Genomic DNA, 17,699 nt, shown 5'->3' on the forward strand with positions numbered 1-17,699 from the left:
TAAATAGGAGTGGAATTGCTGGATCATATGGAAGCTCTATGTTTAGTAGGTCCAGAAATCTCCACACAGCTCTCCAAAGTGGTTGGACGTTTGCACTCCCAGCAACAGTACAGGAGAGTTCCTTTTTCTCCACAACCTCGCCAACATTTGTTGTTGCTAGTTTTTTTTAATATGTGCCATTCTCACTGGTGTAAGATGGTATCTCATGGTAGTTTTGATTTGCATTTCCCTGATTACAAGTGATGTTGAACATTTTTTCATATGCCTATTGGCCATTTGCATTTCCTCTTCAGAGAACTTTCTTTTTAGCTCTTCTGCCCATTTTTTGACTGGATTATTTTCTTTGTTTTTGTTGAGTCTCATCAGCTCTTTGTAGATTTTTGTGATCAGTCCTTTATCATTAGTGTTGTGTGCAAAAATGTTCTCCCAGTCGGTGGGGTTTCCCTTTGTTTTTGTTATTGTCTCTTTTGCTGTGCAGAAGCTCTTTAATTTGATGTAGTCCCAGCTGTTTATCTTTGCCTTCACTATCACTGCTTTGGGTGATGTGTCTGTAAAGATGTCTTTGATGTGCATATCATGTAGTGTTTCGCCTATATTTCCTTCTATGTATTTTATGGTTTCAGGTCTTATGTCTAGTTCTTTAATCCATTTTGAGTTGGTTTTTGTGCATGGTGTTAGGTAGTAGTCAAGCTTCATCCTTTTGCATGTAGCGACCCAGTTTCCCCAGCACCATTTATTGAACAAACTTTCTTTGCTCCAATGCATATACTTTGCTCCTTTTAAATGGCATTCTTTTTTTTTTTTTAAATTTTCTAGAGGCATGTCTTATTTATTTATTTATTTATTTGTTTGTTTGTTTGTTTGTTTGGTTTATACATGCACTGGGTACAGTCAGAAGCGTGGGAGGGTGAGAGAATTCACCAGAGCCAGAGCAGGGAGCAGAGCAGGCAGAAGGACCGAAGTACACTGCTGAGGGGAGCAGCGGGCGGCAGGAGAGGTCTGCGCGCCATGCGGGACCCTCCTCTGGTGGCCGGGGAGCAGCCGGGGATCGAACCGGCACCGCAGTGGCCGCGGGCAGCTTCGCAACCCAGCGCTCAACCGCTGCGCCACCGGGGAGGCCCTTAAATGGCATTCTTAAGGAGACTCTCCCTAATGCTGGAGACAAGGAAACAGCTCCTGTGCCACATGTTTGCACAGCAAGAACAAGATGTCATGCCACAGCTTGCAAGTGTGTTCTTTATGTTCTACGCTGTGCATCATTACTGAGAGACTCTGAAAATAAAAGTATAAATTCATAATTATCAGACCATGGTTTCGGTGATTCCAATGTAGATTTTGGCTGTTTTCTGTAGGTATTTTTGGTGTGTTTTTTTTATTTTCCTCTTTTATAAGATTTCAATTAATTGTTTTTAATGAACATTCAAGCCACTATGACTTTCAAACATTCGATCAGAAATGTCACAGCCACATGCAATTTTAGGCTGATGTATTTTCTCTGTGTATTCTCCATTATAAAGAGGTAAATATAACTAACAATTCAACTATGGTTTTGTGGGCTGATAGTACCTTATTGAAAGTTGTGCTGAAAACCAGCAACTTAAATTTTCTTTCTCTGAATTTCCTTCCCAAGAAGTGGTATAACACTATATTTTGGGCTGTTATAGATCTTGTGATGAAAGTTAATGAATTTAAACTCTATTATTCCAAAGATATACATTAAGTTCTCTAGCAGGGCTCTGAAATTGGATTTTAGATTCAATGCTAAATTTCAAAACCACAATCTCAATGAAGCATTTGAATCCAACATCATATGTTGGAAAGAATGTCAGGAAGCTATAGAATGTGCTCTCTGATTTTCTGCTGTTGTAATTACAACCTCTCTCAAAATTTTTGATGAAAGTTTGCATGGAATGCCCTATCCATGTAAGCTTTTGCTAACAGAAATACTGTTATTTAGTAACACATTTCCATTCAGAATTAGTTCTTTCTTGGTCAATGCAGGGCTGTGCATTGCTGAGGATAAAATTTCTATTAAATCGATGTGAATTCAAATATGCCAGGATGATGAATTCTCCACTTGGCTCAGTTCAGTATTCTCTTCTTCAGCAAATATTTATTCAAAAATAGCCTTTGAGATATATTTTGTGTCAAGTTGAAAAATTATTCCCCCACCAGATGGGAATGGCACTTTGCATTTGCCCTCAATGGCAAATAATCTTTCCATGGAACTAGCAGAAAGATTACCCCATCTTGTCTATTGCTTCCATTAATCAGTGCCATGCTGTCTAATGCTTTAGAAAGAATGTCTTTATTTTTCTTTTTCCAGGGGACCTTTTATGATTATATGTGACAGAGCCAACTTATTCCAGAAGGCCACTTTTAAGACATTCCCTTGAATTTCAGAATGTGCAAAGATAGGGGTTAAATATTCTGTCATGTGATAATAGAGTCTCCTTTTTTCCCATTTGGGAAATTTAATTTTCAGGTCCCCCACTGGCCATCTAGTCATGTTTTGATCTCAAGCAAGCAAGCAAATTATCTTCCAGTTATAAAATGCCTCATAAATTTAAAAGGGAAAAACTTGAAGAGATGTTCACTATCCTAATTGAACTAAAACAAAAATGTAAATATAAAATAGTTAAAATGGCTTATTAATAGTAAGTCATTAAAATCTGTAGGTGAAAATGGTAAAATATTCAAGTAACCACAAAACATTATAAATACATGAATTTCTCCTGAAGTAACTTATAATTTAATGCCCTTCCTATCCAGATCCTAGTATTTGATTTTGTTTTGCTTTTCTCTGAAACAGGCTCTTCTCAAAATTGTTGTGCAGGTCTCTTGGGTGGGAGTGGGGGAGAAATGAAAATAAAATGTTCAAAAAAAAATCTTCAAAACAAAAGAATGAACAAAACGGTCATGCAGTGCCAAAATGTTAGGGCATCTTAACAGTAGTCTGTGGATCAGGAATTTGTAAAGAGAGAAACAAAAAAGTAAATTTAATGAAATGAGTCAGAGAAAATACCATTTGATTTCACTGTGTGATAAAGAAAAAAACATGAGTTTAGTATGAGCTTACTAAACTAAACTTTAAAACTACATGAACAAAATAGTGGTTATTAGAAAGGAAGAGGGAGGAGGAAGGGTGAATATACCAGGTAAAACGGGGCATCTGTATGGTAGTGGATGGAAACTGGTCTTTTTGGTGGTGAACTGTTGAATATAAGGATGTTGATTTATAAGGTGCTACACCTGAAACTTATAAAATCCTATCAATCACTGTTCCTTCAATTGAAAAAAGCTGTAAGAGCATCATGCGAACTTTTAAAAAATGAAGTCAGAAATAGTGTTGATTGGACTGTCTCTTTGGGGGAGTTAATTTTTGTTCTCTATGTGGAAAGCAAGCAAAAGACACTATAATAAGAAACTGCGAAGTTTAACAAAAATCCTTGTGTTCTGATCCATTTCCTAATCTCAGTTGCTATTGATCTGCAGCACATAATTAAGAGATCTATCCAGGACTGATATAAGATACTTCCACCACCTTCTTTATTTTTTTTTATCTTTTTTTTTTTTAAGATTTATTTATTTATTTATTTATTTTTTAATAAATTTTATTGTTATATTCCCCATACAATTGCAGCCCCCCATTCTGACCCCAATCCCTCCCCTCCCGCCCCCGCCCCCCTAAAAGTGTCTCTGGTTCATAGTTTTTTGTTGATTTTGATTTTCACTTTCTTATAGTTATTCATTTTCCTGGTCCCTTATTTAAGTTTTCTAGATTCCTGCTATGAGTGAGACCATCCGGTATTTTTCTTTTTCTTTTTGGCTTATTTCGCTGAGCATGATCCCTTCCAGCGCCATCCATGTTGCAGCAAATTGCATGTGTTTATCTTTTTTGAATGCTGAGTAATATTCCATGGTATATATGTACCACACCACCTTCTTTAAAGCATTCTGCATAATCTGACAACTTTCTCTCCCTTTGCCCCTTGTAAATGTGGAAGTCTCATAGGATGACTATAACTTACAAGGAGCCTAAATCCCTGAGTCATCCCTTGGAAGAGAGCACCTTCAAAACGTTACCTTAACAACACCTGCCTGTGAGCTAAGAAAAAATACATATTTGTTGCATTTTAAGAAAACTGATAAGCACTTTAACATGATAGATCTATGTATTCCTGCCCTGAATAACCAATTTCTGTCTTATTTAACTCTACATTAAACATTAACTGACAAAATAATATTTTAATGATTAAAAAGAAGCTAGAATGTTTTGAAAATGATAAAATGAATTACTAAATCTCACATTTCAGAAAATTGTTCCAAACAAGAAAATAATACATGTAATTCCCAAGTAAAAGAAGGTTCTATGATTGATATTATTGCTCTTCTTTACTAGGTTTTCCAGGGAAATTTTGACAATGATACCCACAGGAAAAATGTCATCGACCCTCCAATCTACGCAAGACACATAAGAATCCTTCCTTGGTCCTGGTACGGAAGGATTACACTGCGGTCGGAGCTGCTGGGCTGCACAGAGGAGGAGTGAGGACACCTCGCTCCCCACAACCTCCTTTCTATTTCCTTAGAAGTATCTCCATGGAATGAACTGTGCAAAACCTGTAGGAAACTGAATGAGGTTTTTCATGAAAAGTGCTCAAATTATGGTAGGCCACTGTCTTTTTTTAAAAAGGTCTAAGCTTGCTTTTTCAATGGTTTAATTTGATTTTATTATTTTAATTTCTTAACATCATATTATCTGTGATTCACTTTCCTCATTGTTTTGTGAATTATTCACAACTGGTTGAAATATATTAGGGAATGAAAGATTCTTTTGATAGCAAGAGTAAAAAATAATCTCATAGTAATCAAATAAAAGCAAGAGTTATTAAAGCTTTTATAATCAATACTCAATAATTATGAAAGAAATACTGCAATGTTAGCAATAAGGATTTTTTTCTTCTTCAGTGACTCTCCATTACTCTAAATAGTTCCCTGTGCCTACCAAACACTCAGCATTTATAACAGAATTTGAAGATGAATCTGTTACATGCAGTACTAGTAATTGATATTATAATATCCATAATATTTCTAGTCAGAAATGATGTGACCTTTATTCTTGGTTTTATGACATTTTCTTTATAATGTATATAGCCTGAATAAGTTCACACTTTTTTTCCAATTGCTTCTTCCTATTGTTTGCTGAGGAGGTATCACATTTGTTTATATATGTGGAACATGATTAAATATCAGTAGATTGATCATATTTAATATCAGTAGATTAAATCTGCAGTTCTATTTTTGAAGGAAGCTATAACTGTAATTTCTAAGTACTTCCTTTATAAAGTACTTGATATACCATTTTGCAAAATAAGCAGGAACAAAACTGCATTAAGTTCCTTTAAACTAAAATTTAAAACTTTGTTTTGATAGTATTTGCATAGCCTTATCTTTACTTTAAAATACTACAATCATTAATTCTTTGTCTATTACATAAGTATTTTATCAAACAAATATTAATATAGCATTATATAGCTTGGCCAAGCATACTCATCATTTTTTTGTTCATCTCTGCATTTCATGTGAATTTTATTAAAATTTAAAACTGGTGATGGTTTCCCAGGAAAGCACATTGGGTAGTTATTTGTGAGAAGAAAAGTATTTACTAGTGACAAAGTAGTAAACCATTTTCAAGATGAAAATTGATTTCTATTTATTTTGCTTCAAAGGTCTTGTAAAAATAAGCAATTATCATGACAATTTGTTATTGATAATGGAGGTTTCATTGACATGTCTCTCAAATTAAAGCTCACACTGCCTCCATAAAAGTGTTCAGCATCTGATTTATAAGCTTTATAAGTATTTCTTTTATTAGGCTTAGACACAGAATTATTGGAGTTCTAAGTTAAGGGTCCTGGAAAAGAAAGAAAGGTATGTGTACAAAAAGTTGAGGTCCTGTGCAACACTGCTAAGTTTTTCCCTGTTATTATTTGTGCCACATAACAAAAGCCACTAGACTGTTACTGTCTTGTCTGTCCATGTGTTTACAACATTTCTTGATGTATATATATGGAGTGGTCTTCAATTAGCCTGAAGAACTTAAAGAGAAAGTCAATCATAATGGCATTTCTTAATAAGAACAAAATTAAGACTGGCTGGTCACATACCTGTTCTATGTCCACATGCTTTTTAGTTCACATTTGTGTTATGATAGTGCTGATTTGAAGTTTCTGAAATGGTGATCAGTTTTCAGTGTCTTTTAAAAACAAAATTGCCATACCCTCAGTATTATCTTTTTTTAAGATAACTTTTAAATTAGGACTCTAAAATATTAATTGGTTAAATTTGAAAATCATGTTACAAAAATTACTTAACCCTAAAGTATATACAAACTGTTTGGCCATTGATCCTTCTTTAAAGATTTACTGTTTCACTAAATTTCATGCCATTTTCCTTTGCAGATTATGCACAATTCTTCATTCTAGGCAGGGTATGTTTTTGAAACTATGAATAATGCATTATAATGATTTACTTTCTCAAAGTTATTCGTGGCTTCTTAATATTTTAAATTTTACTCTATTATTAGATTTTTAAACAAATATTTTCAAAGGGAGTTTGTGGAAATCATACTTGTTACGTTTTAGAGATTCCTTGAAATGGCTTTCTCTTGCTTGTGCATTTTCTCTGGACTCCATGCCCTTCACCAATGTGGAGTAAACAATGAGGTATCTATTTGTCCCATGGTGCCCAAAGTTCATGATATCAAAAGACTGTGCATAATTATTATGAAGTAGTAAATACCTTTTGTTTCATATCAATGATATCAAAGTGAAACATTTATTCTATTTTGAATTGACACTAAAACAAGTGACATAAACAGAATGTACAGAAGAATTACCTAGTCTTTACCATATTGCTAATTTATATCAACAAATTAAAATTTTAAATATCTCCATTTTATCTATATCATATTAAAAGCATTTATCATAGTCACTAATTCTAATTTTAAGCTTGACTTTCTCTTTCTGAATGGCTTCATCTGAATTGCTGTGGATTTTGAAGACTTAGGGTATGAATGATTGTATCTTTGCTAGTCAACAAATTATGAAATATGATACTCACTGCTGGCATCAGCGTGTCAGTAAGTACAAAATAACTAAGACACAAATAACCTTTGCAAACTTTGAAGCTGTGTAATATTCCAATGTTGTTTTTTTCTTTGTATATATACTTAAATCATGTAGGATGTTGTAAAATCAGTATGACCTTGTCTAGTCTTCAAACTTAAAATAAAACTTTTCAAAATCTGGGATACTTTTGAAGCAGTTGTAATTAAACACATTTGTAAGAATACACAAATTGTCTGAATGTGAATCCCCCCTACTCTGAACTGCAGACTTGGCTACATTTTATTTTGTACAAAACAACTGAACAAATACAGGAAAAAATCCAAATTATAATTGTCTTCAACTATATATACATTAATATCAGCTAAATTGAACTTTCCAAATTATCAAAATATATGCATATCTCCTGCTACTTTTATCTATGGAATCTTTACTAGGATACTATCAATAATAATCAAAAAGATGACTAGCAATTCAGTCTTTGATTTTTGTTTTTGCCTAATATGCATTTAAATCTTGTGTTTCAGAACTGATGTCCTATTATTAATCAAATTCTATTGTTTTTATTTCTGTGCTTTTTTTTTTAAGTTCATGATTCCCAGGAGTATAATGAAGAGATCCAGTCAGCAGTAAGCAATACAAACACTAATAATGGAACTAAACCTATTGTTTAAAGAAAATATACTTAGATTCATCACAAACCCCATTTGTGCGTTTCTGAAATTTACTGATGAAATACTTACTGAGCCTGTGTAATTCCCAATTTTTATATATTTTGTTAGGATTCAAAAAAATAGGAGAAAAATTAAGATGTAAAATGTTAACTACTTAGCTGAGTTTCAATGACTCTGATAGTTCTCGTTACTGACTTACTGTCCATGTTTATGTGTACACACGTTCCTATTTAATTTCATCCTGTTGTGAATATTTCAATAGCGTTCATTACTTGCTTAATTTTTGCACACACAAACATACACAATTGTGCTTATAATAAGTAAATGATTATACATATGTGTATTCCATAAGGCAAAAAAGAGGCATGACAACATCTATAGAAGATAAAAATTCCTGGTGATAGCTCAAAAATTATTCAGTGGAAAATTTTCAACTATGAAACTTTTAAAACTGCTGATTCAAGATGTAAAAATAATAGAAACATTTAGAGTTCTAAGGAGGAAAGTCTGACCATGATGCAATATATTTTGAAAACTATTAATAATAACATCATGAATAAAAAATATTCTCCCTAAGTAGCCTAAAATATTAAAACACTTCAGCTTTGAAAACATGGTTTTAAATAAAGATTTTGGTAAAGAAACATTTAACAATCCAATTATTGTTATTTGTGAAAATTTTTTCCTTTAGATGCTAGAGCCCCTTTAATGGACCAGGTAAAATGGAGGAATGACCACATTGCTAGTTGAGAAATATCTGAACTACTCCAAAACAGAATGAATTGTCATTTGTCTTTACAAAGAAAGAATACCTGGCACAAGTTGCAATTTTTCTATTGATTTTGAAAGGGGAAATAGGATCCCTTGATTCTATTGTAGTAAGTGGCTATAATTCATATTGAATGTTTCAACATTGCCACCAAATAAAGTGTTTTCCACAGTAGACAAGTGGCACTTAATCAAAGAGTTATTTCTATTAGATGAATTTGGTAGCAGAAATAGGAAAACATTTTTGGAAAAGACTCCTCATTTAGTTGTTTTTGCATGTCTTGGCAGGAGTGCACTGAGTCATTTAAAAACACCAATGTGTGGAAATAGGGTAGAGTAGCATCGGCAAATGGTCACCGTGTTGCACGATCAGCATTGCATGTGGTAACTGTCTCTGATTCAATTTTATGTTAAAGCCCTCAAAGGCATGAACCACACCCTTTCTTATTTATGTAAAATTACCATAATGCTGCTCATGTGTCCGCATATAAGTATGTTAATAATGATGGTGAATTGCAACATAACCTTACCCTGGCTGCCACCTGGAAAACAGGAGTGATGGTTATGAGACTGATGGCACTTTCAACAAATACACCCTCATGGCCAGTGTGGAAACAATGTTGTGATAACTTATATCAGATCAGGCCCAAACTACAGAGAATAAATAAAGATGTACAACTATGTGCATATGAGACAGAAGGAAATTTTCAGTGAGAAATGATTTATGTGACATAGATTTACAAATATTTTATAATTGTCCCATTTTTAATGATCATAAAGCAGAAATTTTAACAAATAATTTATAGGGTCTGGCCTCTTAGAAAGAAAACCATAGCAGGCCAGCAGCTCTCAAAGCCACTGGTATTTTCTGTCTGGCCCCAGGAAAAAAGAATCTCACCAAGAAATACTAAATAATCAACATCAAGCAGTTTAACTTGCTCAATTCTCAAATTTCTTAGGTCATAATATGGAAGAATGCTATTTTTTTTTCTCAAGAGCCAAAGTGTCCTTCTGTTGACTGAGTGTATCCATCCCAAATTCATATGTTGAAAATCAAACCCCTTTCAAAGGTGATGTTATATAGTAAGTGGCCATTTGGGAGTTAACCAGGTCATGAGATGTGGCTCTCATGAATGGGAAAGTGCTCTTATAAAAGATATGAGCTCCCTAGCCCCTGGCACCATGTGAGGACACAGCAAGGTTTCAGGTAAGGACCAGGAAGTTGACTTTCACTCGACCATACTGGTACCTTGAACTTGGACTTCTCAACCTGAGAATGTGTGAGCAAGAAATTTCTGGATATGAGACACCCAGTCTGTGGTATTTTGTCATAGCAACCTTTGTTGTAACAATGGACTAAGACAAATCCTAAAAAAAAATCCTGTTTTTTAGTGGCATAAATACCTTGAGATTTCCGGCTTGCAATGTGCACTGAGATTCCAAGATCTTAAAAAATAGTAAAAATGCTTCTCAAACTTAACAGTGAAAAGATATTTTGGTTTACAGCTTTTTTTTTTGTAATTAAATGTACAAGATGAAGAGGGGAAGAGTGAGAAGGCAAAAGATGAGTCCACTGTAAATATTCTTAATATGCTTTTATTTCAACTACATTCCTCTATGTGTTCCTGATCACAGTAGAGTGCATTTTTCTCACTCTGAGTTAGAGAAGCTGAAAACCACTGTAGCACGGTTATGAACTTCTCTCTAAACAGTGCTGTCTGCTAGCTGCCTGACATGCTGGGTGGTCAGTGTGAGCTTACCTGTCCAGAGGGGGCTTGGTTGGGTGTGGATAGAGAAGGGATGTGGTCTATAGGCCTGAGAGATCTTTAACGCAACAAAGATATCGCACAGATAATTGTGTGACTTTTTCTGTGTGATGGATAAAGCCCTTTGTCCTTTTCCCATAAAATATTCTAGTAAGTTTTTCCCTGTTCCATTTTATTGTTTATTCTTCTAAGAAAGATGCATCTGGTCCAACCACTATGGAGAGCTGTGTGGAGATTTCTTGACCTACTAAACATAGAGCTTACACATGATCCAGCAATTCCACTCCTAGGTATTTACCCAAAGGACACAGAAACATCAATTCCAAAGAGCACCTGCACCCCTATGTTTATAGCAGCACTATTTACAATAGCTAAGCTTTGGAAACAACCCAAATGCCCAAAAATAGATGACTGGATCAAGCAGATGTGGTACATATACACCATGGACTATTACTCAGCATTCAAAAAAGATAAACACATGCAATTTGCAGCAACATGGATGGCGCTGGAAGGGATCATGCTCAGCGAAATAAGCCAGAAAGAAAAAGAAAAATACCAGATGGTCTCACTCATAGCAGGAATCTAGAAAACTTAAATAAGGGACCAGGAAAAAGAATAACTATAAGAAAGAAAATATCAAAATCAACAAACAACTATGAACCAGAAACACTCTATGAGGTGGTGGGGGGTGGGGAAAGGAGGGCTTGGGGTCAAAATAAGGGGGTTGTAATTGTATGGGGAATATAAAAATAAAATTTAAATTAAAAAAAAGAAAGATGCATCCAAGTATAGAGTATGATCTGAAGGTGGACTTGCAACATGAGAAGAAGCTGCCATGAGGACCAGCCACTGGGACATCCCATAATGATGCAGGTTCATTTCTTGTTTTTGTTAGTTTCATTTGTTCATTTGCTTGTTTGTTTTAATAGAATTTGATGCCTGATTTTTATACATGGATTTTTCAGTCACTTCTGGCTTAAAAATCCATAATCTGATTCCCCCACACCTTCATTCTAGCCATTTAAACAATCTTTCAGAAACCCATGCTAATAATTCCCTACTTGAAAGTTTTCCTACTAAATCTAATATCACACTTATACCTCCACATTATAGCATTAGACTGTAAAATGTTTTCTCTTTCACTGGAAACAGAAATAAAAATAAATTTTATCAAAGATAACACTGCAGAAACTACTGTGTTAAAAGATTAACCAACCTCTTTTAAAACCATTTTTACAGCAAAATTTAAGTACCGTGCAAGACTTTGAAAGAAAAAAGATACAAAGATGACTTTCAGGAGCTCACAGTCTGAACAGCAAGAGAAAGGTAAACAAGAAAGCAAATATATGATTATATTAGGCATGCTGACAAAAAATAAGCTCCAAGTACAAAGAAAACATAGAAACAGTAGATGAAGTAGGTCAGGAAAGCACCCTGGACAAGAAGACATGGATTAACATGTCTTCATTGTAAAAGAGTGAGAGCTGGAAGAAATTAGAAAAATTTCCCAGGTTGCAGGGCTATGATTTATACTGAGATTTTAAGACTATCCCACCCAGTTCAATATGATTTTCTCTCCTTTATGTAAGTCAAAGGATATTGAAAATGTGTTTCTCTACATATCTGGACATTAACAATAGGAATGATTGACCTCGAGCCAAGCAGTCAATGTTTATTCTGCAGTTTCTCATACTGTCCTGAGTAATTTAATAAACTAGTATTACCTGGTAACATACATTTGAAATAATTGATTAATGGGTATACTGCTGACCATCAGATGAACATATGAAGAAAGATCCACAAATAATGAATAGCTACTGACAACTGTGACATAGCTGATGGCATTAATTATTTTAAGGTGAGTAATAATAATCTGTTCTCCCAAGACACAGAAAATGTGCCTTTCTCCATATGGAGGACATGAGATTGTTAAAGCAACAATCAAAAATACTTATATATAAGAAAAGATTGATGATATTGCTCAACAGATAAGAGAAATCTCAGGTACTTTCAACTTTTAAAAAGAATTTCAAATAATAGTAAAAAATTCCCACAAATCTCCCCTTTTTAAGTTCTAGTTCCTAATATTTAAAAGTTAATATACTCCTGACTAGAAAACAAACTGATCAGTGAATAATGTCTTAGAAAATAAAAACCGGATCCTAAGACAGTTGAAGGAACCAACTTCTTAACAATAAATAAATGGCATTATCTTTTTCATTCCTCAGTGACTTTTCAATTAGTAGAATTAGGAGCTTAATCAGTGACAAATAACCTTGTGAAACCTCATGTAATCAGTAAATTAAATTTCTATAAGTTGATTTAAATAGTCAATTCCCTGTCAATTATTCATCAGTGAACCAGAATAAGCTGACAGAATCTGACAACTAGAATTAAAGGACCACCAACTCTTGGAAGCATTTGTTTAAATGTTTAATTTTCTAAGTTGTATGCATTCAATACCTATATATGTTCAAGAAAAATTAGTATAACCTAAGTAAGTCTTTAGCAATTCTAGTGGCCAGTGAATCTCACCCCCAAAATTTTAGTTATATCCTTGCTGAATCCATATTTTTCACTAAAATCAGAAAACTGGTAATTAGGGTCTTTGTATGATTACGCAGTTCTTGTCCTTTTTAGGAAAAATTCTTGTCCTTACCTTCTCAATATTTTAAATGACATACTGAAAATTAAGGCATCAAACAGGATAAGACATGTTGAATATTGAAAAGATAGCTTGCAATCCTTATTTTGCTTATCCTTTAGTAAACTTACTTTACAACAGCACCTAGCAACTTGAAAAATGTTCAGCCTTTAGTCCAGTGTGAGGACCTGATTATCTCTGATGTGTTTCTGCACAATGAGTTATTCCAGGTCTTGATTAGGGCCAATATCTTTTTCTTTCTTAAACACATTGTCATATATGATTCCTGGTTTTTTAGAAAACCATTTTCGCAATAAATAATGATTTGAAACCTGTGCCACAGGAACTCTCTCATTGAAGAAATTCATCTGGAATCTACTGAGAGAAAGACCAGAGAACCCACGAAAATATCACTGATAAGATTTATGTGCAGAGCATCTGTGTCTGACTGAGCACTTTGCGCTGTGCTTGAAACCAGCCTCTTTTCCATTTGGCAAGCTCCAATCCTGAAGAAGACCTGTCCACAGAAAGTGCCTTTGTGTCCATCACATTCCCAGAAAAAAGGTCTCTCATGCTAGTTATAATGAGCTGGAGACAGAGGTTTGATCTAGTCCAGTGTCTGTCTTCCATCTACATCAATGATGATCTTCCAATTTGGGAGTCTATAAATACTTTATAGTTTTGCAATACATTTAGCATACTCCGAAATTTTCCTATCTTAGTAAAATCTTAAGCATGAAAGTGACAATTCTACCTTTTCCTTCCATCTCCCTTACAGTGTGGTGTCAACCATGAGAGCACTTATTGAGTGTACTTACTGAGAGTATAGAGGCCCTATTTTCCTTTCTGCCTCTTACCCTTGCCTTTAAAAATGGCTAGAATAGTTACAGTAGGGTGTATCAGGTAAATCATTTATTGAACAGAAAAAGTAAAACAAAAATTCTGGAATCTGTATTCATTTGATAGGTTTTTACTAAGTAGCCATGCAATATGGCTGAGACTTTAGGAACCACAAAGCCAAAACTAAATGTACATTCTACCTTAACTCAGGGCTTTCTAATGATGATTGTGGAATATGAGGCAGAAAAGACATGCAAATTACCTCCTCATAAGAAAAAGCTCTTTTATTACATTGACAAGTTTGAAAAAGTGCTTAGGATCTTATTTCTGAATCTTCCTGCAGAAAATGTTTATAGTTTGTGAGGTATTGAATCTGCCAATATTTACCTTTTCATACTATCTAGAAAAGATTTGAATTAATTTTTCCTTCAAAGTATATTTATTGGAGTAGTTAATCAAAAACAAAAGTGTATTCAAGAACACAAATAAAATCAAAAATTGTACATTTATGCTATAGTTTGCTACTAAAAAGAATGTGGATTGAAAGACAATGTTGCAAACTTAAATAGGTGATTCCACTGAAACTTTCATTAGAACATTCCTGTAAATTAATGGTGGGGGGTGATTTATATCTTCTAAAAGGATTCCTAAAATATTAAAACACATGCACCTATGTTAGCTCTCATTTGAGCACATTTACTCCTTAGATTCACATGAAAATAAAAGCAAGGGTTACCCGATGTAAATCATATTTCTTTCTGTTACCCTGCCCTTTGGTGTTTTCAGAATTTATGTAATGCTGTCTAAATAAAAATTATAATTGGACCTATCACAAAATCATACTCTCTGAATTAATAACTATGGCTCTGCTGAAATTTTGTTTAGAGAACATTTATTAGAGTAGATTCATTCCAGTGGAATAGTTGCAGTATTATGAGAATTTTTATAAAATAGTAATCCGTTTGAGAGCCATATTCTTACCTCTGCCATCTATTTTGTGTCCAACGAAAAAGTTATTCATAGACTCAAACATTCTGAAATTATTCATAGACTAGAAAAATATACATTTTAATATTGTTAACATATTCTAAGTTCATCATTGCATAATGTAAATTCTGGTTTCAAACATATATCTTACAAAGTGTTTCTAGATAGTACACCAAACACTAACAGGCTTCTGCAGCATCTGTTGACAAGTACCAGGTTCTTCCTATTATTTATACGCCTGCTTTAGATTGAGAGTGCCAAAGAACCCAGGTATGAAAACAATTAGTATTATTACTGTCATCAATTAATGAACTTAGAACACCCCTCAAAAAAAAAAAAAAAATCTCCACTTTGGAGATTTGAGTTCAAACCCTGAGCTCAAATCCCAAATTGTCTTTGGGCATCTTTTACTCTGGAAATGTATGTATACGTGCTCGGTAATGATTGAGTTTTTTGATGTTGTTTTTTTTCTCTCCCTGTAGCAGACATATTTTTTCACAGACCATAAACTTAGGTGTAAAAAAATGATATTTTAATGACCCCCTCAAAAAAAAAAGTAATCCTTTCCCAAAAAAAATCAGTTTCTCAAGTGATTTCTAAATTATCTTATGGATTTACCAAATTCACTTTAAGTTCACTAATTTCTCCCTGCCCATTATTCACCTGGGGTTGAGCCTAAGCTTCGGGACATACAGAAGACCCGGTGAGTTAGGGGGCAGGGCGCACCCATGTCTCCATTTTATCTGGCATCTGCTGCATCATCCTGTTAAAGGAGTCTCTGCTGCCATTTGTGCTGGTGACCTTCACAATCCTGCTACTGTTCTCCATATACTCTCAAAACCCACTGCTCTTTGCCATGACTTCACATTGCTAACCCTTGCTGGCCTGACACTGGGGCTTTTCCGAGTGACTGGGATGATTCGTGAGAAGACAAGTTCTGTGTGGGTGTGTGTGCAGTGCTAAACCTTGTGCCTATCCAGTAATCTATTCTGTAGATAACTATTGGGTTGAATAAATGAACACAATTTCTCCTAAGTTTCTCCTTAGGGAAGAAGATGAGGAGCTGTCCTCATTACTTCCTGTACCCTGACTCATTCACCTCCACTCTAAGCACCCAAGAAAGTGTGACGTAAGTGTATCTGTGAAGCTGCTAACTCCCAGAATTCTGCACTGGCAGTGGGTCACAGATGCCTTTTGCTCTTTATTGTAGTTCTTTGTATCACCAAGGAGAAGACAGAGCTGAGCAGAAGCTCCCCAAAGCAGAAAAGTCTTTCTTCCCTCCACCACTCCTTCCTCCCGTGCTCAGAGGGCCTTGGCAAGTGTCAGATATAGGGAGAGTGACTCATTCTTTGGGAGTTCTCTGCAGATTATTTCTGTGAGACACCTAGACTATGATTTCTGCTTTAACATGACATTAGAGAATTGAAAGAAAGCCATGATTTTAGGTATGAAGGCCTATGGGAATGGGGCACATTCATTATTATTAGTGCATCATTTAGCCACTTGCCTCAACTCAAGTATGTGAAATCTTTCTGAGCTCCAGTTTCCATCTAGGTAAAATGAAGGGGCTGAGTAATGTGCAGATCGATAAAGCCCTTACATTTTGGAAATTTTATTAAATTAAATCATGAGTTATGACATAATACATATTTTTGTGTCTTTATTTGAAAACAATGATGAAATGGCAGTAATTCTATATTTAATAAGTTTATGATAGATTAAGTAGTTCAAAATATATGTGAAAATTCTTAGTACTTATAGTCTGCTGGGACAAAATGAACTTAGACAAATATATTCATATTTACTAAAATAAATGTCATTTTATAGTTATAATTCTTATAGTTACAATTTAAAAGAGGGAATTAATAAATGGAGAGAAACGAAAAGAAGTAAAACATTTTGACCTTCAAGTCTTTCTTCACCCTCTCTCTCCCTCTCTCTCCTTCCTCCTGCACTCATATATTCATTTTTCATTCTGAAGTTTTCACTTGTAAATTCAAAAATATCTGGCTAAGCAGGAAAATCAACACTTGCAAAGGTTTAACTCAGCTACAACCATAAGTCTCCAAATTCACTACCTTTCTTAGCTCAGAAAACATATTTTGAAAGGAGACTTTGAAGTGCCCAGATGTCCAACTGTTCCCAACAAGGGTGTCTAAATGCAATTGTAAGTTTAACATATGAAAACAAAACAAAAGTTAGCAGTCACCTTTCACTGCTGTCTGGGTGTCTGGGAAAGCCTGGAGCACACAGAACTTCTCAAGGGAGCAGCAGGATTTTCTAGAAGCCACTAGTAGGAGTATGTGTTGTGGTGCATCTCTCTAATTTGGGCAGCACCATTGCTGTGACAACCAGACCTTTCAGTCACAGCCCTCATCCAACTGCCCTCCATTCCTTCTCCCCAGGGAAAGGCCAATTAACCTCATGGGAACGTTCTCTAGAAAACTTTGAGGAGGATTGTGCTCCTACAGTGTAGCTAAGTAGATGTGGCTCCAAGGGAATATTCTCCCAGGAATCTCAGACAGGAATAAAAAAGGAGCTACATCTTATATTTCTCTCTTTCCCTTTCTCAGTTTTGTTTTTGCCAAAGAAAATATGGTTAGGCGGGAAGGTGGGGCGGTGGGAATTATGATTTGGACATATAGGAAAATGGAGGGTTATCATGTTTGAAACTAAATATATCTCTGTCATGGGATGTAGATACTGTTTTATATGTGTGTGCAAACAAAATATTTAAGATATTCTTTACCAAGTAATCCTAGATGATAGGATTTTAATACAGCATTAGTAGAACAGTAAATCCAGCTCACCTAGTATGAGCAAATTCCAAGGACCTGTGGTCTCTTTAAATTCCTTTCTGGCTCAAAGAGGCTATGGAAGTGTACCTATA

At 34.7% G+C, this 17,699-nt stretch overlaps 1 protein-coding gene across 2 annotated transcripts in view; it reads left to right on the top strand.

Annotated features, from left to right (window-relative positions):
• EDIL3 (EGF like repeats and discoidin domains 3) overlaps nt 1-4,552 on the top strand; it is a gene marked incomplete at both ends in the record, with an annotated part of 384,944 nt that extends 380,392 nt beyond the window's left edge. For both annotated transcript variants that reach the window (XM_084234061.1, XM_084234062.1), the window contains one exon: nt 4,403-4,552. In XM_084234061.1, the coding sequence (XP_084090187.1) occupies nt 4,403-4,552 (150 nt within the window). The remainder of the gene's footprint in view (nt 1-4,402) is intronic.
• Nucleotides 4,553-17,699: the final 13,147 nt, after the last annotated feature.

Source organism: Talpa europaea (genome assembly GCF_964194135.1).
Source record: "Talpa europaea genome assembly, chromosome: 5".
NCBI classification, from domain to species: domain Eukaryota; kingdom Metazoa; phylum Chordata; class Mammalia; order Eulipotyphla; family Talpidae; genus Talpa; species Talpa europaea.